The 23325-nt window shown below is 47.3% G+C and overlaps 1 protein-coding gene across 1 annotated transcript in view; it reads left to right on the forward strand.

Annotated features, from left to right (window-relative positions):
- Nucleotides 1–23325, forward strand: part of DYNC2H1 (dynein cytoplasmic 2 heavy chain 1) — a 1714832-nt gene that overhangs the window by 281631 nt on the left and 1409876 nt on the right. The window contains exons 18-19 of the mRNA XM_085621461.1: nt 14356–14483; nt 18074–18189. Of these exons, the coding sequence (XP_085477587.1) occupies nt 14356–14483; nt 18074–18189 (244 nt within the window). The remainder of the gene's footprint in view (nt 1–14355; nt 14484–18073; nt 18190–23325) is intronic.

Genomic DNA, 23325 nt, shown 5'->3' on the forward strand with positions numbered 1-23325 from the left:
CCGGCGCCTTGCCCGACTTCATGGCCATTATGGCGTCTGTTATTTCGTCTAGTTCTAGTTCGTGATGAAGGAACTTCTGCTGGGAGGGGCCCAGCCATGCGAGCGCAGTGTCGTCAAGGTACTCATGCAGTACGAGCGGTGTAGTCCTGTGGGATGTGTAGAGTTTAGTGTAGTGGTCTGTGAGGACTTTGAGTTGGGCAGCAAGGTCCCGCTGTGGGGTGCCTTGTTCATCAAGCAGGGAGGAAACGTAGTTATGGTATCTTGGGGGGCGAACCACGGAGGCCAGCGCCTTGCCCGGTCTGTCACCCTCTCCATACACCCTAGCGACAAAGGGTCGCCCCAGAAATTTGCTTTCTTTGGCAGCAGCTTCCGTGTAGTCATTGAGTTTCTCTCGGAGCCGCGCCGCAGTGTCAGGCCCCCGCTTGTTCCCTTCCATTTCGCGCTCTAGCACTCTCAGCTCGCTCTCCAGCCTGCGCAGATCTCCCCGCAGAGACTTGAGGACGCCCCCCCCCTTAGCTATGCACCAACCTCTTACGGTGACTTTGAACGCCTCCCAAACAGTAGCGAGGCTAGATACGGAATCGATATTACGTTCAAAAAAATCTTTTATGTCGTGCTCTAATTCCGCCTGAAACACGGGGTCCGTGAGGTGCGCGGGGTTTAGGCGCCAGCTCAGGTACGGCGATACCGCAAGGGGGATACGTATGGACAGCAGGACAGGGGAATGGTCCGAGAATGTGCGGGGGAGATGAAGCGCCTCGCCCAGCCAAGGAGAGAGGCCGGGCGTAAGGAATATGTAATCAAGACGTGCCCAGGAGGAATGCACTGCGGAGTAGTGCGTGCCCTGCCGGAGCGTGGGGTGGCAATGCCTCCAGGCGTCGACTAAGTGGTGCTCATCCACTATGTTTACTAACGCACGCTGTGTGTGTGTGTAGTGCGATGCCTGCGGGCGTGATCTGTCCATTGCAGGGTTGAGTGCAGTGTTGAAGTCCCCCCCCAGTAGAATGTGCGATATTCCTAGGGTCTGAATCCTGCCCCACATAGTGAGGAGCGCGGACGGGTCATCCGTATTAGGGCCGTAGTAGCACGCAAACAGCATTGTATGTGAGTGCAGTGTCCCCCATGCCATGCAGTACCTCCCGCCAGGATCTACTTCGGCCCCCGCAAGTATAAACCCTACCCCGCGTCTCACCAGGATAGTAACACCCCTCGCATAGCTCGAGTAAGACGAGAACACCCTACTATCCGCCCATCGTGATGCAAAGGGGGGAGTCCCTCCCGGTTTCAAGTGTGTCTCCTGGAGCATGGCAACGGACACTCCCTGCCTGGTCAAGTAACTCAAAACTTGCCTCATCTTCCGTGTGTCGTTTAATCCGCGTACGTTCCAGGAGAGCAGCCGAAAGTTAGGCGCAGGGCGCGTGTCAGTTAGGTCCCCCATTCCCCCGGGTGGAGGTGTGTGTGGCATGTATACTTAGGACTGGATTGCACATAGCACTCAGCATAACATTTCAAGCCTAGGTCCCACTTATTTACCCAACCCATTTGACTGTTCATACCCTGTCCGGAGCCATCAATAAACCTCGGAGAAAGTCGGAACAGCAACCCACCCACGCCGGCAACCCCAACTGGCCGGGTACACTTTGCCCTCCCATCCCCTACCCCCCCAACCAAACCCATCGTAACAACCAGAACATTAGCAGTAACCACCCCTGCCTTGATGAGGAAAGGGGCGTAATGGGGAGCGCCCATTGGGGGATCGAACTCTAGGGGCGCCAGACCTGCCATCCACCTCCCTACTTACACCCACGAGGACCCAGACATAATCCAGGGCCCCAGTATGGGACGGAGGTGGGCGACCGGGCACATAATGTGACAACGATAGTTCAAGTGACATGTTGTTGAATAAACATAAAAGTACCTCACCAGGAGTGACGGTGGCCCATTCAGGCAAGTCCGACCACGGCGACATACCAAGCCAAGGGGAGCATCCTCACAATTCACTCAGTCCAGCCGTTCCATCGGCGAGGACGACCGAGAGCGCCGTGGCTCCGCGCCCTCTTTGGCCGAGTCCCTACTGTGTTGTTTGAGGAAGTCCTCCACCTGCTGCGGCTGCTGGAAGAACAGTTGTTTGCCACGGTGCGAGATTTTCAGCTTCGCGGGGTACAGCATCGCGTACGGAATCTCACGGGACTGCAATTTTTTCTTAACTACAGTGAATTTCCGACGAGCCTCCTGCACAGAAGCGGTGAAATCAGGGAAGAAGGACAGCGTAGTATTGCAGTAATTCACAGTTCCCATCTCTCTCGAGCGTCTGAGCACCACGTCCCGGTCCCTATAGTTGAGGAAACGTGCGATAATGGGTCGTGGCTGAGCGCCAGGAGGGGGACGGGCCGCGAGGGACCTGTGGGCTCTCTCCACTATGAGGTGCGGGGAGAAGGAGTCTCTGCCAAACAGTTCGGCCACCAGGTTCTCGACGAAGACCTCCAGTCTCCCAGTGTTGGTGGTCTCCGCCAGGCCGAGGATGCGAACGTTGTTGCGACGGGACCTCGCTTCTAGGTCCTCGTTCTTGTCGGCGATTATTTTGAGAAGCCGGTCCATTTGTGTCATATGCCGGCCTGCAGATGCGGCTCCGTCTTCCAGCGTGGAGATCCTGTCCTCAGTCTCCTTTATGCGGGCGTCATGCTGGTCCAGTTTGGCAACCACTCCATCCAGCCTGGTAGTAATGTTGTCGATCTTGGAGTCTATGGTCGATAGGCTTTGTTTCAAGCCCAGCAGGAGGGACTTCCAGTCCTCGTCCGGAGGATCGGCGACGGAGGGGCCAGGCTCGGGCGACGACGTGGGGGCTTTTTGGGTTTCAAACGGCAATTTGGACTGCTTAGCGTCTTTGCGCCCCATGGCGCCGGGCATCCGACCCTCCACGCCCACCCCACAGCCAGCGAAGTCGAGGAGAGAGGGGGGTCCCACGGCCAGCAGGCTCACCCCAGCCGGACCACACGAGGCAGCGCTCCCAGGCCCGCAGTAGACTGCAGTCAGCGTCCCAATGGCAACGGGGGGGAGGGGGGGTGTCCGGATCGCGATCCTCCCGCTCCAAGCGGCCCCACAGCGCAGTCCACCGCAAGCGGCCCCGGCCCCAGGCCCGCAGCCAGACAATCGAAGGATCACAGCCCCCGCCTCTCACCCAAGCGGCGGGGGGGGGGAGGGGGGGGGCAACAGCAACCGCTCCGGTCCCTCGGTACCTTCAGCCGTATGTGTCTCCGTGCTGGTCGAATGTTCATCAGGAAAGGCGAGGGTGACCCCAGAGCCCAGAGGTCAGCCCCGGCACGACCGCACACCGCTCCCCCAGAGGACGGGCCGCCGAGCCAGACCAGGCCGGGTCGCAGCAGGCTGCTACGAGCTCCCTCAGGGCAGCGGGGAATGTCCGGGCCAAGAGCCGCCCGAACCCGGCAGCCCCCCAGGGCGGCCCTCAACAGCAGGTCCAGGGGGGGGGGCCCGGCCCTCGGCGTGGTCAGCAGCCCACAGGTCAGGGTTCAGGGCGGAGGTCCCAGCCAGAGGCGCAAGGCCGGATGAAAGGCTCTATGTGCTCCTCGTCCCCGGAGGGGCCAAATCCTATCTCGCCACACCTCCCGTCACCTCAGACAAAGGTAGCTATTCCGGCGTCACGGGCCGCCCCGCGGGCCGGGGGGAGCATAGCGCGACAAGCAGGCCGCACAGCACCAGCCTCCTCAATGTACTTCCGCAGCCAGGTGTCAGGCCTCAAGCAAGTGTCTCTGCTCCCAGGGAAAGCCTCAGCGGACAGCACGGCACCCAAGCCCCACGTGGCAGAGCAGGGCGTGTCCAGGCCCGAGTCCCGGGCATAGACGCCCCGACCCCGGAGGGCTCCCCGCTCACCGCTCGCAGATCACGCCGCCCAGGCAGGGACAGCCGCTGGCAGTCCGGCACCACACTCCGTCCAACGGGGCTGAAATCACGGGCGTCGCGTAGGCCTCGAAGCACCGGGCTCTATTAGATAGTCTCCCCCATGAGGTGCAGGTCGCAGAAGGGCACGCCACTCCGCTCAGGGGAATCGTAGCGGATATCTCGGCACTCCGGAGGGCTTTTAAGTAGTGTTTGGCACCGGAGCGTAGCCTAGGACATAGCGGTCACAGCCGTGAGGATGAGGCACAGGATAGTGCGGTCAGGAGGCAGGAAAGGGTCATGAATGTGCCCGGTCCGGCGGGAGCCTCACTCTCGTGCGGCCATCTTGGTCCGGCGCCCTCTAGCGCCCCCTAAAAAGAGTATTACAAAAATAAAAAATTGTGTCTGGTGAAGGCCTGGTACTCCAAACACCAGTGGCAGTATGTATATGGATATAAAAAGGGGCTGATCTGAGTAATAAAAGCATTCTTCTAGCTAGCAGTATGAGACTGATTGTGACAGTTTAACATGTATATGCAGTCAGTGTGATATGTTAATTGATTTATCCATCAAAACTATTGACATTACCACCCAGAGAGAATAGGTTATAGGTTGTATATCAATAAACACATAACATTTTGGGTTTCACCAACCCCAGTGTAATATTTTGTAGAGTTTCAACATTTCCTATCCCCTTCTCATGATTCCAGAACCATTGTTTTTCTTAACCCTTCATTAAAGACTTGAAACGCTGTACACCCCAGATAGTGTAAATAAAATAGAATAAAAGTTCAGTCCTCTCCATCACACTTCAAGCATTTATTTCCAGACGGCTGACCCATCACATAATCTTGATTAAGTAAAATATACCATTTAAGAGCACCTTATATTGACTTAATCTGAAAGTAACCTTCATAGACACTTCTATGTAATGCATCACTGCCTCTTTCAAATTAAATCCTCCAGATCTCCTACATCTCTCTACCATTTAGTTCTTAGAAATATGTTCAAAAGTGGTTTATTACTTGGTGTAGATTGGTCTCCACCACAAGTATTAAAGTCACTATCCTTTTAGGTCAAGTAAAAGGTTTCAATAATTTAAACCTGGCTCAAACACTGGTAGCTATGGCACAGAGAAGACAGACTTAAATTAACAAAAATGTGTAAAGCATTTAAAAGTACTAATACAGTTAAAGTCTGAAACACAACACAATAAAAATCCTACTCCAATTTATAACAATAGTGAAGACTTTACTAAGCAGAATGACACCAAAATGACAAATAGCCAATAAGGGGACCCGGAAATATGTATTTCTAAAGATTTAAATGTGAAAATAGCGCCAATGGTAGTAAATGGTCATGGTGGAACAAAACCTAGCTGCGATATGAGGCTTACCCAAACTCCGATGGAGTGCGGATCGGATTTACCAAGTTAATTGGTCCTGCTAGTACCTGGAAGTAGGTAAGTTCAAAGATGTTTTTAAGTTCCAGTCTGAAAGGGAATATTGTCGTTTTTCCAAGGAAAAACTCTTCTCTACACTGGACAAACCTGAAATTAAATCTGATGTCATAGAGCTGCCAGTCGGATACTTTTCATTGTCATCCACTTGAAACTCTAGGGCAAAAGTTTTGAAAAATTCCCAGACGTCTTTTGGTGCCCAAACAACCCAGGAGTAAACTTCCAAGGCCCCACCTACCTCAGACGTAGCACGTAGAACTCTCAGGGCATCAAGAAGAGGGCAACATCAAAGTCCAGATCCAGTTGCCAATGGTTAGCTGGGATTCTTTACAGGAATGTCACTCGGCTGGGGCTTTTAAAATGCCCCAGCCGGGTGGGAGCAGATATTTGTTTCCCTTCCCACGCTCTTGAAAGCATGGAAACACACATAGTTCCTGTTGGGCTGGTCCAATGCTAGCTCCTGCAGCATGCAGGTGAGCTAGCTCAGGCCGCCGATGCCCTGGGCTCCTTCCGCACCCTGCAACTTACCCTGGGTTGTTACCGGGGAACTCACCCAAAATAAAGACCAGCCCAGGGGCTGGGGTCCCTGGGGCCACAATAGGCTGCGGAGGGGGGTTGTGTGCCCCCTCCACTTGGCCCATCCCCTTTTCTAAGGAACTCAGCCCCAAGGGATGGGGTCCCCATTGTCTATTAAGGCTCAGGGAGGAGAGTGTGCCCTCCCCTCATGTGGGGTACAACTCCTGAAATGGTAGGAGCTCTTTGATATTAACCAACCCTATGAGAGTTAAGTTGAGGTACACCTATAATGCAATCACACTATCAAGGTATCACATAGGAATGAGACGGGGTACTTACAAATGCACAATGTTATGACGATGTATCATTTTACTTTACATGCACCCCAAGAGGTGGATCGTCTTTGCTCTTTGGTAACCACTGTTTGTATCAGTACCTTTACAATTTTATACCTAATCACTGTATTTTATAGCAGAGTGACTCTAAAAGGTCCTGGTAAATGCCCACTACACCTCTTTAAGGGTAATGTTAGGCTAGAAACATGTTGACCAATCTACATAGTCAGTGATGGGTCTCTTGTGAGAAAGTGCCATCTTTCTTGCATGGTATGCCCCCACTTTTTGCTAAATTGCTGAATGTACTTTGACTGAGTGTACCCTGGGTTCCTGCCAATCAGGTGCCCAGGGCCTATGTTCCTTCCTTAAACCACACAAACTCCAAATTGGCAAACCCTAGCCACATGTCAGCCCCTAGTAAATGGTACCCTAGGTACCCAGGGCCTTGTGGCCAGGGAAGGCCTCTAAGGGCTGCAGCACTCATTGTGCCACCCTCAGAGGCCCTGTACCCTTACACACACACTGCCCTTGCAGGCTGAGTGTCTGGGTGCAGGACAAAACAAAGAGTCGACATGGCACACATCACTGTGTACCATGCCCATCACCTACACTGCCAAGGCATATGTCAGCCACCCCTCTAGCTGGGTGCATTACGCCTATGGTGTGGGCACAGGAGCAGGAGCCCTGTGCCCCTACAGTACCCGGGTCCATTCCTGGGCACTGTAAGTGCAGTGCTGTCATTTAAGAGTACATGGTGCTGAGAGCTTGTCAAACACGAGCTCCACAGCACCATATTGGCAACACTGAAGCCTGGGAAGTTTGGTATCAAACTTCTCAGCACATTGAACCCACACTGATGCCAGTGTAGGATTTAATGTACTAAGCACCCCAGAGGGCATCTTAGAGATGCCCCCTTACAGCTAACTTACAATCCACGTCTGCTCTGAGGCTGCCCAGGCTGCCACACAGCAGACACGTTGCTGGACCCCTGGGTGGGAGAGCCCCTGCTCTCCCGGGCCTGCAACAATGCACATCCTGGGTGAGGTGAGAAATCTCCTCCCCCAGGATGAGCAAAGGGAAGCTTCAAAGGCAGGCCGCCATTTGGAGTTTCCCCAGGCCACTGCAACCCCCCACTCTGGCGGGAAGCTTGGTCGGAAACCCCATACAAGGACAGGGGATGTGCCAGCCTGCCCACCCCACCCCTCAGGTGGGGGAGGCGAGGTGAAGCACATCTCCGGGCTCTCGCCATCTTGAAGATGGGAGGCCCTACCCTATCAGGATTAAGCTACTGCCCCCCTCCCACAGGTGAGAGGCAGGATAGGGGGTGTACCCACCCCAGGACAAGGACCCATTGGTCCCTGGCCTTCACCTACCTGTAACGCCCCTAAATCTAGTATTTAGGGGCCCCCTGAACCTTCCTTCCTTAGATTCCAGATAGAAAATTACAAGAAGAGCAAGAAGAACAAAGACCTGCCCTGCAGCTGCTAAAAAGAGAAGAAGACACCAACTGCTTAGGCCTCAGCCCTACCGGCCTGTCGACTCTCGAACCTGCACCAGCGCGGCATCTCTCGTGGCCAGCAACCTCACCAACCCCGGAGGACCTGGCTACCTTTTGGCTCTAAGCCCCTGGGACTCCCATGAGTAGAGGCTCTACTCAAGAAACCTATTTTTAACCCCTGGCAGCAGCCCGGAACCGCGGACCCAACACACTCTGCACCAGCCAAGCCTGGCCAGTGCCGGAGTGGACAAAGACCCTGAGGACGACCCCACGGCGACTGTGACCCCGAGTCCGGCACCCAAGGACCCCCCTCGACATCCCGGAGGAAGCCTGCAGCCTCAGAACCAAGTGCCACCCCAACCGCGATCAGCCAGAGGGTAAGATTCCCGACGTCAAAAGGCACCCCTGCACCCGGCGCCCTGCGGCCCCCTGTGCCCAATCCCGGGGTACCCACCTAACCTACAACTACCCAACTTACCTCTCGAAGTGGTGGTGGCACCTGAAACATCCTCGTCCCCGAGCCTGCAGCCTTTTTCCAAACCGGAACATTCCCATTGATTTCCATTGAGCGCCCGAAGGCTCAAAAGCACCCTGCACCCAGCCGCCCGAGTGGCCCTGGCAGTGCCCTCTCTACACTAACCTACTTCCCCACTTGCCCTGGGTAAGTGACCAGGAGCCCAGCTCCCACAGCCGCTTGGCTTGTCAGACAGCAGCCACCAACCAAGGCCCCCCTATCCCTCATAGGATAACATTGGGCCTAACTCTCTCTGCACCCGGCCGTCCTGAAACCGCTGAGGGTGAACCAACTGTACCTACCTAACACTGGGGGACCCCTGAGTCCATGCCCGGAATTTCAACTCTGCCAGTCGAGTACTTACCCTTAAACCGCTAACTTCATTTTCCTCATAGGGTAACATTGACTGGCTTTTTCTTCAAAAATCTTCTAAGTGTGAACTTTTCAAAACTGCAAAAATTCACCAAAAATCAGCCAAGTGACAAAAACGAATTTACTCACCTGCTCCTAGGTGAGCTCCCAGTGCTGGATCTTGGTGCCCAGCCCTGACCCTGAAAAGTGTTCACAACTATACTTACCTCTAACTCATTTTTCTCCCATAGGAAACCATTGTCTGCTTTTCTGTGAAATTTCTTCTAAGTGTCTATTTTTGCAAATTTGAAATATTCTTTTAAAATCGTACCATTTCTGCAAACGAAATTACTTACCTGCTTTTGATAAGGACCCCAGTCCTGGGTCTAGGTACCCAGTCCTGGATTACTAAAGTAACGATAAAGTACTCTACCTGTAATTTGAATTTCTTGCCATAGAGATCCATTGAATGTTTTCTTTGAAATATTTTCTAAGTGCTAACTTTTGAAATAGCTAAATATTATTTAAAAATCATTACAGTTATTAAGTCGACTTTCATCACTTGATTCTGAATACTGACCCCAGGCTGGTTCTAGGAGCCAGACCTGGAGTTCCAAAAGTAATCTGAAAAGTAATTTATTACAAATAACCTGAATTTACCATTGAGCTCAATGCATTGTTATGTTTAGGAAATAGGATTGTTTATTGCAACCAACTGTGACTGTTTACACAAATTTATTGCTTAAGACAAAAGTATTTATATTCAACCTCTCATTCTGAGAAAGTATATTTTTACCCCCTTTGTGGTTCTAAAAATAAAACAAGCATATATTTTATATATATAAACCATTGGCCTAGAGTTCAGTTATTGAGTGTGTGAAACCATTTGCTGACTGAGTGTGTACAATAAATGCTTTACACTGTCCTCTGGTACTGCCTTACTGCTCGACCAAGCTACCACTTTTGAGAGTAAGGTCATACCTAACTTTGACCTCTATCAGCCTCTGGGGGACTGTGGACTCTGTACACCCTGTACCTATTAGGGAACAGTATATACAGAGCCACTTTCTCACATCTCTTCCCTTCTTCACTTCACTGTTTAGGTCTCGCCTGACCCAGCGCATGCGCTGGTCTGGCGAGACTTTTTGTGAGGGCTTAAAAAATTTGCTACTGTGGCTGACATAGAGCTACAGTGCTTGTGCGCAGGCGCGCGCCGCGCTTGATCACGATTACTTTCGCGGCCGCTTTGATGTGCTTGTTGTTTTAGATTTAGATTTTAAGACTCAAAGAACAGGTGACTTTATGAGGTACTAAATAGATAGAAATAAGCATGGTAGGGCTAAACAGTACATCTTATGTCCTCATGCAGTTTTAACTGTCTTACCTTTGGCGTCTTTTATATGTGGCGGTTTTAAATAACTTGAAACAATAAAAAGTATCTATCGCATGGTTGCATTTTATAGGATGTGGGAGTGGCTGAGGACCTAAACATGTCTTTACTGTAGTAACAAATCCTTAGTTTATTGAAAGTATTGAGTCATTGATCTGCTCTGTGACAAGCCAAGCTAAATAAAGTGTCCCCAAAATGCAGAAACGAGCAAGTTGCTCTGTTGCGTTCAGCCCATCCATGCTTGTTGATTCACTTCAGGTTCTTACAATCACTTCACTGTACGTGATAGACCTCCCCAATAATATTTATCTGTTGTAGTGTTTTCAACAGAATGCTGAGCAACACGTTTCTGAGAGCCCAAACATTGAACAATTTTTTAGGAACACAAAAGGCTTAGGCTGTGTTCATCTAGAATACTGATACAGATGTCCAGTGGCTATTTAGTTATTATAACAGTTTTTTTTTTTTAATGTAGTAGGGCTGTCTTTTTGGGCACATGCTGGTTTGAACGTGTTTTGATACAGGGTGTTAATGAGCATGAGAAAGCCATTGAATAGTAGTCTGGTTCTGCTAATGAATTGTGGCATGATCCTCAAGTTCTCCTTTGCCATAGGAATGTATTTGCGATAATTGTTGCACAGATGTGCATATCTATGCCCAAGTGATGGCCAGATTTGGATTTTTCTCACGGCACAAAAATAAAAAGAAGCACAGCAAGGTGCGTGCATGTGCTCTGAACTCCAATGGGTTAAGTTGCAGATACCTCCATGTTGAGCTGGATTTAAAGTGTTCGTTTTTTAAATTGAATAGGAGCTTATGTATCTGCGGATCCAAGATAAACGCACATATTGAGGAGTAAGGTGTCTAATTTGTGGTATACGGTCAGGAAAGGGGGTGTTTTATGGGCCTGTTGTTTGGGGTGCAGTGTTTAGTTGCAGAAATATGGGTGATGTATGCTTGTTTATATTAGGTAATCAATCAATCAATTTATATATCGCGCTGCTCACCCGCAAGGGTCTCAAGGCGCGGGGGGGGGGGGGGGGGTCCGCTACTGCTCGAAAAGCCAGGTCTTGAGTTGCTTCCTGAAGGAGAGCTGGTCCTGGGTCAGCCGTAGGTGGATGGGGAGGGAGTTCCATGTCTTGGCTGCCAGGTAGGAGAAGGATCTTCCTCCGGCGGTGGCTCTGCAAGGGCGGTAAGTATTTATGTACTATATAACATGGTGCCACTCGGCACTGCATTTGTGCATAAAGTAGTGTTTCTGTGTGGCACTCATTATTTATCAATTTTGGTATTTAAATAGGTTTACCAAAACAAGGCACTTGATTTGAAGGCAAGTTTTATTTGTAATAAGGTAAAAAGAACATCTATGTGTTTTTACCTTTTTCGCCGATATTAGTAACTTTCTATTTTTCTGTAACTTTCTATTTTTCTGTAACTTTGTGGCTTTCAGAATCACTCTACTTGAAACTTGAAAGTTTGTTTTCTAAAAATGTCAAACTCTTTGGGTCTGATCCACAAACTGAACTTCTGAAGTAACTTGCATTTTTAGGTCTCGTCTAGACAGCGCATGCGCTGTCTCTTCGAGACTATTGTTAGGTCTTGGCCCGACAGCGCATGTTCTGTCTCTTCGAGACTACTGTTAGCTTATGGTGGGCATAGCGCCCACCGTTACTTACCATTGGTTGGCGCCATTCTCACCTTTATTTCTTTACTTCTTAGTGGTTACCTGTTGCAGGCTTCCTTACTGTTTGTGTGCTCAACCATGCCCCCAGAGCATGGATGCATTACTTGTGTCCCACCACGGCTAATTTTTTTAGGCACTACTTTTTTCTCGGTGTGGAAGCACTCTACCAGAGTGCGTCATATTAAGCAGACTCCCTTGTGTAGTTCACCACCTACCACCTGCCCTAATTCTGTTTTCTGGTGTTTCCATCTCCCACTCGCCGTCCCTCCTTTCCCTTCGGTCATCTGTGGTGTTGTCCTCGATCACCCAACTACTCTCTACCTTCCGTAGCGTTACCCGTTATTCATGTTCACCTTCCGATCGTGCCCTGCCAGTCTATATTTTGGACTGCCCCCCACCCCATCACATGCTGAACTTTACCTTCTTTTTTGCAGATTTATATAGCGCAAACTCAACCCAAAGGTATTGGAGTGCTTTACATTACACAAGGACACCTTTATTTTTGGTAGCCACAGGGAGATAAATGATTTGCCCAGAATCATAGGATGATGAGCAGACACCGAGATTCAAACCTCGTTCAGAGTTGGCAGCTGTGGCCGTTATGCCACATCCTCTACCCTTACGCAGAAAATTATACCTGGGCAGCCTTGCAAAGTGCCACTCATCAGGGTTTGGTGTAATGCATGGATAACGCTCACGTAAACTAAATGCTGCTTGAAAATATTTCCTTTTTGTTTTGTGCTTTAAAGTCTGTTGCCAGTCAGGCTAAAGCTCATAGTCATTGTATGTATGGCCGGACCCCTGTGCATGCCTGATATCTGTATTGGTTGTACCCTTGCTACGTCCTTCCCGGCTTCCCTTATCACTCTAGTTCTGTTTGCTTGGCGAGGTCTCATATGGGACTGTCTCACATGCACCCTGCAGCTCCCACAAATCTGGTGAAGTTAAATTCCAACTGTTGGACATTTGGGGCAATCGTGCCGGGTGCATTTTCAGGAGAGTGCTGAAGTCTAGTCCTGTGTGCAGTCTAGTGTTGAGAAAGCAGCAGATTGACAGGAGAGTAGAAAGGAAGGCAAACTTAGTGAAAAGTCATGTCGCGGATGAGGGCAGTGAAATAAACAAGCATTGGCATAGCCAATAGGTCTCGCCATGGGGACATTATAAGTCTTAAGCCATGCAACAGTTGATGTTGTTGCAACAAGGATATTGTGCTGCATAACTAAATACTTATAAGGTCCCAAACGCGAGACCTATTGGCTATGCCAATGCTTGTTTTAATCCTGTTACTGGTAGACAGAATACAATTCTAGGGTCTGACTAGGAGATAGTTTTTAACCACATTCTATTCTTTGCACTCTGGTCAGTTCACCCACACCTAAGACTCTCATAGGGCTGGTTTAATATCAAAGAGCTCCTCCTATTTCAAGAGCTATAGCCCACATCACAACAGTTCTTGTGGTGTGAGGAGTGACCCTATGATTAAGTATGCCACCTCAGGCTGGGCTCTCTTCTTTCTCTTGTCAAAAACATTTTTATTTAGTGATTGCTCAGATGAACAAATCATATCTAACTCATTTTTTTCTTAATCTTTGGTGTAAATTAAATATCACAGTTTGTATAGGGGTTTAGATATTGTCCACAATTCAAAGTTCCGTTCAACCCTTCAAAGTAAATGCACATGGTCCTTAAGGTTATCCGCAGCTCACTATGTTAGCTGTCTCCCTTCAATTCATAAAGTCATTATAGACTCTTGTACTGGTGCCTCTAGTGGTGCAGTCCTCCACCTGTAAGAAGAGGTTCTTCATGTTGGGGATGACCTCCCAACCTGCATTCACCTTCTACACCCTTCCCTGGTTTTCACTTGCCTGTTGCCTGTAAGAAGAGGTTCTTCATGTAAGGCATGGTCCTGCCTTCAGCTTGCATTCACCCCGATTGTGAATGGACAGGGTTTTAATGAGAATGGCCCATACCTCCTTCATCTCGCTCCCCTCCCTCCAAGTAGCCCCATTTGTGGCTCTCCTTGTCTAATCCTTACCACCCCTATCGGTTCTTGACCCTAGGACTACACCCCTGTAAAGCTCCCTACTCCTCCTCTTTCCCCTCATGGTTTGCTCATCGCATCCTCTTTTTGTTCCCCATTAACTTCAAGTAACTCCGAAATTCCTCACTGAAGTCTGTGGTCTTTCCTACTCCTTCAGGTAAGTCTACTTGTGGTCTGTGGTCTACTGGTGATTATTAGGCAAAGGGTGTATGTACTGAGCCTAAGGCTAAAGCCCTGGCTACTCAGCCTGACAGCAACTCCATAGTCTCATGCTTAGAACCTCCTAGCCAAACCCCGGTTTCTCTGCAGTTCCTGACCCTCTTATGGGTGTCTACTGTAGGGGTCACTCTGAGTCCAGTGGACACAAATCTGTACTAATTTCCACCTTCTCACTGCTGGTTATTCAAGAGAATTTTTAATGAAGAAAGTGACTTAAATATTTTACATGGCTCTCACGCTCTGTTAGAGGTTGTTTTTAATGATACTGTTTGTTCTGTTATTAAGATTGTGATATATATGTAGCATAGCGGGCACTGTACATTTTTTAAAAGTGTTTGGGAAAGCTACGTGGGTGTAATCATGTCAAGCCGTCTTTGTAGCTCTTAAAATAAAAACGTCATGGCTTCATTCTTTTTTCTGTAAAAATAAAATATGTTTCCCTACTATTTAACAGGAATGGGTTGTTATTGGACAAGTAAATGTGGAGACGCTTGTGGACAACCACCTTCTCAGTGTGTATGATTGGGAGAAAAACTTCAAAGCCTTAAAAGTGAGGGGCAAAGAAGCAGAACGTCTTCCAAGGTAAAGAGAAATCAATTTTTCTCAAGGCTGCTGTTTTTCATCTTTCATACTATTCTTTATGAATTGAGGTCATTATGTATTGAAAGTGCTGCTGTAAAAATATGGCATGTTTTATGAAATAGAAATACAAGAATGTAGTGTACCAAAAGGACATTTCGAGTATCAAATGACTTTGTGACTCATTTTTCCTAGTGAAGTTTCCTCAGTATTGTGTTCTTGATTAGGATTGTCCTGTCAAATATCTTTTTTATTGATCTTTATCAAACATCATCTTATAAGCAGAAAACATAAAATCTCCCCTCCCCAATCTGAGTAGTGCTACCCCACATTGTGTCTTCACAAATGCCTTGCAATTCTTAATCCGTATTCTCCGTTCCTGTGTTAAGGACCAACACACCCACCCATCTTGGTGAGCACATGGAGAATAAAGGTCCGCTGTTTAATATATCAGTTATTTACCCATTTATCCCTGATTTCCCTCTGCTGGCCTTCCACTTAATGCATACATTTCTCTATGGCACATAGTGTCCATGACCTTTGATACCATTGTGTTATCGAAGGAGACGCCATGCTTTTTCAGTTAAATGCCAACACTAGTGTTGTCACACTCAGACCCTGTTAAACAGTGTATCAGTCTGGTTTACTTAAGCATTTATTTCCTGGGGGCCTAAAACCTAATACAATTACTTTGCGGTCATCTTGGAGGGGTTTCCAAGTACCCTACCCAGAGTGTCCTCACTTCTTTCCAGAATGGTTGAACTAATTTGCATTTCCACCATAAGTGGAGGGCCATACTTTGAGATCCACGCCCTCTGAAGCACACTCCACTGGTGTTTGGGTAAATGTGCTGTAGTCGTGCAAGCATACAGTACCAACAGTGTCTGCTGTGAGTCAGGAGGTAATTTTATATTTACTTTAACACAATGCCTTATGACGTGCCGACGCATAGTGTAGACCCGGCCCTGAAGAATAAGTGCTGGTGCTAAGCACCGGCACAAATTAAGCACTGCAGCTGTACAATTATTGTATGGTGAATTTCTTTATTTTTAGTATTAGTGGAGCTCTTATGAATGTCTTTTCTTAGTAATTTCGATTGTTAACTGGAGATGTCTTCCTGAAGTGTTTGTTCCCATGCTAATATATGTGCCAATTTTAAGTCAGCAGTTGGTAGAGCTAATGTTGTTTAACCCCTTCCATGCTGCGCGAATTCCGCCGCTGTGCTGACGGTTTCTTGCGCGGGCGTGGTCATGACGGAACGGTTCCGTCATGAGCACAGCTCAACCGTGGCTCATGACGGAACCGTTCCGTCATGAGCACCGAAGGGGTTAAGTCCAGAAAAGCCTCCCTTTTTGCCAACCATTCTTGGCACTATAACTTTAAAGTGGGCCTGTTCGCTAATTGAAGTTAGTTTGTTACTCGACTGCAGAAGCCATTGGTGGATTTTGCATTTCTTAACCTTCCTCTTTCATCCAAATAACTTACTCGAGGACCCTGCACTTGTGTTGGGGCCTCAGCACTGCAGTTACTCATTGTGGAGGTTCCGCCATGCGTGTGGGGCCCCATCATGAGTGCAGACCTCTGCCACAAGTGGGAAAGCCCTTTGTGAAACAGGCCTACAACCTCTAACTACCAATACCTTCAGGATACCTGCCATGGGGTACATGCTTCTTTTTGATTTTGACATACTTTGTATCTTCAAAATAAAAGACACTGGTGGTTTCACACTCTAGGGTCAAATTCAGACGTCTCTACTGAAAACAGCAGATGTTAAAACTGTATTAGCAAACAATTCTGATGACTTGCAGCAGACTGACAAATTTAAATGAAGAAGATGCAGAACAAAATGTAACCAGAAACATGTGGGTTCCAATCTGTATAAGTGTGTCGATCAGAAGTGCTTCTTATATTCTTTTTTTTTAATTTATTTTTTTGTTGTTATAGTTTTTGGTTAATATTATGTATGTGAACATTACAACCTCTTTAAATTCAATTAACATTCTCAATAGAAAAATCAATATTTTTAAAAAATCCAAAATGATTAATCTTTCTTTATAGTTTGTCAAAGTTCACACAGTTGTCAATTTTAGATTATTTATCTGATACGGACAGTGGTCTAGCTCCTAAATCGGACAATGGCACCTGAAGAATCATACAATCCTAAAATATATGATTTCAGTTTTCAGAGCCTGTTTCAGAAAGGTGACTCAGCTGCTTATTATGTGTAACATTAACCCTATTTCAAATAATTTCACACAGCAGTGAGTTCCCAAACCTTAAATGTTCATATGTTTCATAAGTTTGGTTTCCAGCATAACTTTTGTGATACGGAGTGTATGCTGTCCTAGAGGATTAGCATGTCTGCTTCCATCTGCCCATTATGTTTTGCATTGACGTTTTTTTGACAGAGATCAGATCTGAACTTGATCGGCCATTGCTGCATCAAGTTGTAAAAAATACACCCGTTCCATACAGAACTGGATAGTCCAGTCATGTACAACCCAAAAGAGTGTCAGGAGGAGCATGGCTTGCACTGAATAGCCAACAAAGAGTGTTGTCGTGAGTCAATGTCCAACTGGGAAGGATTCCCAGTTATAACTACTATATAATAATATAGTTCTCAATGTGTTGATTTGGGCTTTGAAATCTATTCCACACAGACCGTTCAGGTCAGTTACAAAACGTGTAGCTTATTGGAAACTATAAGAGAACCCAAAAAACAAGATTAGCAGTGTGTCCTATAAAACAAATTTGAGATGAAGATCAGCCCTGAATGAAGGTCTGCTTTCTAATCAAAGTCTGATTTTAAGTCAAAAATCAGAACTGAAATGAAGATTTGAGAGCTGATGTACCTTTATTGCTACCTTTATTGTTAGTACATCCAACCCTAGCTCTGAAATGGTTTTAGCAACAAAAAAACATTAATTTTTTAACTGTCAGTTACCTCTAATTATAAAGAAGATATGTGAAGACGATACCACTAACCAAGAAATCCGTGTCACCAGATAGCGATAGATCAACACCACTACTTATTCGTAGCAAAGCAACAAAATTCCATGTTCACAAATATATATGCAGGACTAATAAAGCACAGTGTGCAGGTCTTAACAAATTTTCAGACTTGAATCTTGCAGGTTTCATTTTGGACAAAAATGTGTTAAATTGTAAAGCTTATTGCATCACATTTCAGGTGAAATATCAGACAATCTCATAGCTCAGCAATTTCAGTACATTCACTATGTATTTTATGAAATGCCACAAGAATGTTCTAAAAACTGAATGTGATAGAGGTATGCTTAAAAAAGTGCCACATCCGCCATAAAATCTTTGAATTTGAAAATCAAACCTATTTTCAATTTAAGACTGTAGTATTATGTGCTACAGCTTGGTATACCTACATAAAGGGGGGGCAGGGGGAGGAATGCAGGCATGGTGCTGCCTCTGTGTCCAGTTATGCTGGCGCATTGGTAGCACTTCGGCTCAAGCTGATTAGCAAAGCAGATAGAATTGTAAAATGACAGTACAAATATATTTGTTTTGTCTATTGATTTCCTATTTAAGCACCATAGTATTTAATCCACTTACTTTTTCAGCACCGTCAAGGTGGATTGCATCACTGTTAATTGTAACCCTGTGAAGAGTGTCATTGATGATTTCATTCAGAAGTTGTTTGATACCCTACTCATTGCATTGAAGAAATCAATCCAAGGTAAGCTATGAGTCTTTCCAAACACAATTTGGTGACATTTATAGGAAGCTATTTCATTTCAGTAGATGTTTGTGGAGATATATTATAATGCCATGCTGTGACATATTTTTGGCAGGCAATTAATAAAAAGACACTCTGCCTTTAGTGTTTGCAGTCATCATGACCAACATCTGAATGTTCAAGTTGAGGACTATGAAAGTTAACTAAACTATGTGTATGTTTTTCTTTTATATATCTTTGTACTGAGCCATGGACATAGTATTGATGAAAGTGGATCTGTCCCCTCTGGCCTAAGACAAATGTGCCATCAAAAACCTGGGCATTCAATTGTACCACAGGGACAAATATCTTCTATATGGTAACCTTGGTAGGCACTGATTGACCCCATTGCTTTTTGAGACACTGCCCCTTTTCTGGTAACAGGTAATGTGGTTTGATGAAGATCACGAGAACAGCATAATGTAGGAGAGCAGGATTTCCAGAGTTTATTTTGTGTAATTAGCTACGTATCCTCCTAGGCAAGGAATTGGACCACATGTGAGAAATCTGTGTTTTTGCAAAATTGTTGGTAGTAGGACTTGGGGAGCGATTCTTAGGGGCTGATTGGGAAAGAACAGTATCACATCCCAAATTGTTTTCTCTAATGCCCGTTTCATGTGTACACAATGTGGATACTTTTACTGTCCATATCTGACATCTGCTAAATTACAGTGCAGCTTTTACCCATTTGACATGGCTGTGCCCACATTTCCACTCATTGTGGACTTTGGTCATCTCAATACTAACCGAGATCCCTGGAGTTGTAGGACCTCCTCACATCATAAGTACATTTATTAGGCCTGATGGTGAGCCTAACAGATTAAATCAGCTGCATACATTTGCTGGTCTAGTGTTGTTACTGGTCATGGGCAGGACATCTTTGTTGTGGAAGTGCAATAAAGCAACATTACTTGGATGCTGGGTGTCTGATGTACATAAATGGGCCATTGTGGAATGTACAGCACTAAACGATACCCCGCTAAAACTGGTCTATATTGATCCCATCATAATTTGGGAAGCCCTCCAGCTTCCCACATCATGAAGGGAACAATATGATCCAGTGAACCCAGGGCAAGAGATCATAAATCATCTCAAGTTTTGTGGGAGATAACCAGGCATTGAGTTGATTAGGATCTTTACTCCTGGTTGGATAACATATAGATGACACTTGGATAGGAGCAAATGCTGCGCTTCATCTCTTGAAATATAGTAGCTGTTGCTACCTCAACACACTGTAGCAGTCCAACAATTGTAAATGAACAGAGACAGAGGGGATGGCGTGTATGGGAGTTGATAGTGGCCTAACGTGGTAGAGTGCAGTCTAGAAACATGAAAGGGGAAGGGTTAGTGGAGGAGATGGGTAAATATTGTTCATTATTCCCTTCACTGTAACACAGTTGCATTTTTGTTTGGCGATTGTCATTGTTGCTGGTCGTGACATTATATGTTTAACTTTTCAACAATGTATTTGACTCAAAATATTAAAAGTATGTAAAAAAACTTTGCTATTTTAAAGCATTAAAAAGTTACAACTGCAAAATCCTTCTCCCAAGGAAATTATCAGTTTTAAAGCCTGCATGGACACAAAAAATGCATCCCTCCATGCCCTACTTTTTTGGCTACTGGCAAGATGGTGTATCTTTGCCTAATTCTTCACTTTTTTAAATGTTATCTAGTATATTTGCTGTCACCTTTTCCTGGAAAAATAATTTCTTAAAAATGTGTTTTTTGTTTTCTTAAAGAATTTTTAACTACATTTACCTGAATAACTGTTTATACATCCTTGTCAAGTTCCTACTAGCATCCTCCCCTTTTCACAAGTAGTTCAGACCCTAAACCCTTCAATTAAGTCAAGCAGTAAGAAAGATAAAGACCTTAGCCATCATTAGAATGACACTACACATGCAGATTAGCAGTACTGGTATACTGTGCTTCTTTCAGCTGTATTTCCTGAAAATTATCCTCCTCTTGCTTTTCCTCTGTCACAGAGTGATCGTGGTGCGACCTCAGTTAATTCCTAGTTAGACTGTTGCAGTTCCCAAGCTCTTACTTCATAGAATTCAGGTAATACAGAATGTGGTAGCCAACATATTGCTGGATTGGAAGAAGAGTGTGACAGTGGAAGGAGATGAGGACCCACTGAGTAACTTTTATTAATGTATTTATTAGGTAAAGGGTCAGGTGCCAATGATTTAAACAATGGTATAAGCTGGTGGTGTTGTCGGGCTCAGATAGTCAGGTCAGTCTTGGCCTTGATCTTTAGTTTCGCTCTCACTCAAGGGTCCTCTCCCAAGCGTCCGGGGCCATACAGCAACACTATCATCCTCAAAAGGAATCCCAAATAATGGATCAGCTCTGTTTTTACTATATGTAACCCGACTCCGGAGCTACCACCACAACAAGGCGTGTTTCTTCCCCTCTGTGTGCACTCAAGGAACACCATTCACCCTAGTGCAATTCCCAGCCCACTTATGCTTTATTAGGTGGTTCGCGTGCTCCACCAATCCCACTAAAACAAATGAGCAGCCCCTGACACTTGCTGCTGGCCACGGCCTGTCTCCTGGATAGTGGCGTTGGGACCCAGGGCGTCTGTGTCACTTTTATGACCGACGGGCATACTAGCAAAGCACAGGGTTACCTGATCTTCTAGAATAGCCTCCCCTCCGATCTCAGGTTCGAAGCCGGCTCATTCCCTCAGTCAATCTCCTTCTGTAGTGTCCTCTGCTTGCTTGGCGAAGCCGACTGTCTCACAATCCCTCCATGTTGAAGCCTCTTCTCCATCGGTTCTTCCTTCACTGAAGCTGTCCTCTTGCTCTCATCCTTTGTCTGTAGCTGGCGCTCCCGGTCCTGGTCCATACGTGTCTTTCCTCCCATGTTGCTCCTCAGATGCCATGCCATTCTCTCAGTTCTCCTTGAGTTGCTTGAGGGCAGGGCCACTTGATTAACTCAGCCCCCAGAAGCACTGGAGCGCGGTGGGTCTCACTGTTCTGTCCTATCTTGCCAGCCTAGCTGGATTCTGTCCCCGGAACCCGTTCCTCCTCACATGGAGGAAGGAAAAGCCTTACACTGGCTCCCTGTAAGAGACAGATTTCATTTAATAATATCATGCCTGGAGATGAGGGGTGCGTGGCCCACAGCCGAAGGAGATGGCCGCTCGTTAACGCGGCTCCAAAACCCGCACCACTAATCTCTCCACTATCCTGCTCTCCATCCGACTACAGGATACAAATCCTAGAGAGTGAGCTCCCGAAAGAGGTTGGGTGTTGCACTGCTCATCCTGGGCATGATCGAAACCGAGGGATGCGGCCGGTGCTGAAGTGACCCTGTGGTGCGGTGCAGCCGCGAGCTTGTGCAACACTGAGCTCGGCCGCGAGAAGGTGGGTCTGGGCGAGCACATTGCGCGTGTGCCGGCAAACGGAGCGGGTGGCCTCCGTCCAAGACTGGGCCCCAAGCATACAGCCGTCTATGTGATTCCCCTCAATACGGCCGCCTATGTGATTCCCCTCAATAGACCTTGGCTACAGCATATCGTGGTGGCCGGCTGCACTGAGGAGCCTTGATCTTCCCACGAGACCGGAAGGGTGGCGCGGACGCCCCGGGGCAAGACAGGGCTGTATAAATTAACCGCTCACTACAAGAAGCTGCATTTTGAGGTGCCACACATTTAGATAGATCTGACCAAGTAGCTGCGTCACGCGGTCTTTCTGGGCTTGCATCGTTAAGGGGTGAAAGCCTAACAATAAGCAGTGGAGTCCAGCAGTCTGGGGCTTTGAGACTGGAGCTGCACGTGGCATCAATATCCGCCCAGCAACCTTATAAGAAAATCTGAACACACCGAACAAGCAGTTAGAACCTCCAAGAGTCTCCCAACCAATGGCTGTGGTGCGGCAAAGGGGGAAAGCCCAACAGGCCACGTAGTACCTACTGCGGTAGGCGACAGTGAGTACCTTCCAGTCGTAGTTTCCGCGTCAAAAATCACAAGATGGCTACGGCCAAGGGGGGTCGAACAGTCAACCAGCAGAAGATCGACGAATTTGCCTCACTTAAGACACAGGAGGGGGGACAATCAACAACGGGCCCGGACCACGAAGCCCAACATAAGGAGGGAGAACGAGAACCACCCTCACTCCAAGATATATTGGCCGCCATACAGGGAGTCCGCACTTCACTCAAGGGCCGAATTGACTCCGTGACAATGGACATCTCCCTCCACAGAGTGGACCTACGCAAGATGGACACCCGTGTGAAAGAGGTAGAGAATGTTACTCACGGAACTCGTCACCGATGTCTCCACCTTGGGAATATAAGTCGCAGAACTATAGCAAAAAGACCAAGCTCCTGGTGACACAACTTGATGACTATGAAGGGAGGTCTTGGCGTAATAACGTCCGCATCCTAGGGGTACCAGAGAGAGTCGAGGGACCGGGGGTGGACCTTTTTGTAGAGGACTTGGTGATCAAGCACCTACAGCCAAAACATCTGTCCAACTATTCCCCATTGAGAGGGCTCACCATGTACCAGGTGGTCGACCCAAGCCGGGAGGCGTCCTAGCGACCCCTACTGGCGAGAGTGTTCAACTTTCGTGATCGAGGTCATATACTTCAAGTAGCCTACTGTGCCCCCCGTCTCGAGTTCGAGAACAGTACAATTACCTTCTTCCCCGATTTCTCTGCCAAAGTCCAAAAACAGAGATGTTCCTTTTTGGAGGTGAAAAGGGCGCTCAGGGAACGAGAAATTAAATATGCCAAGCTGTTCCCTGTGAAGCTACATGTGGAGGCAGGGGGCAAGAGCTGGTTCTTCACAGATCCTGCAGCGGCGATGGATTGGCTCGACAGATGGTGTAAGGTTGGAGAGAATGGACGATCTGCCCGTAAACAGCGATGAGAGCTAGCACTATGGACCAGGGCGTGGACCCATCCGTGATAGGGAAGAGTTTTATTGCGTGAAGACACCCTCAAGCAAACGGGAGGCCTTTAATCAGACACATCCATTGGACATTCGTAGAACGGCTCAATGGGGCTGTAACAACCCATGGCGGGAGGTCCGGGCTGGGTATTTGATATAGACCGGTCATGATGTCGATATTCGCTAAGACCG

This window comes from Triturus cristatus, chromosome 8 (genome assembly GCF_964204655.1).
Source record: "Triturus cristatus chromosome 8, aTriCri1.1, whole genome shotgun sequence".
Classification (NCBI taxonomy): domain Eukaryota; kingdom Metazoa; phylum Chordata; class Amphibia; order Caudata; family Salamandridae; genus Triturus; species Triturus cristatus.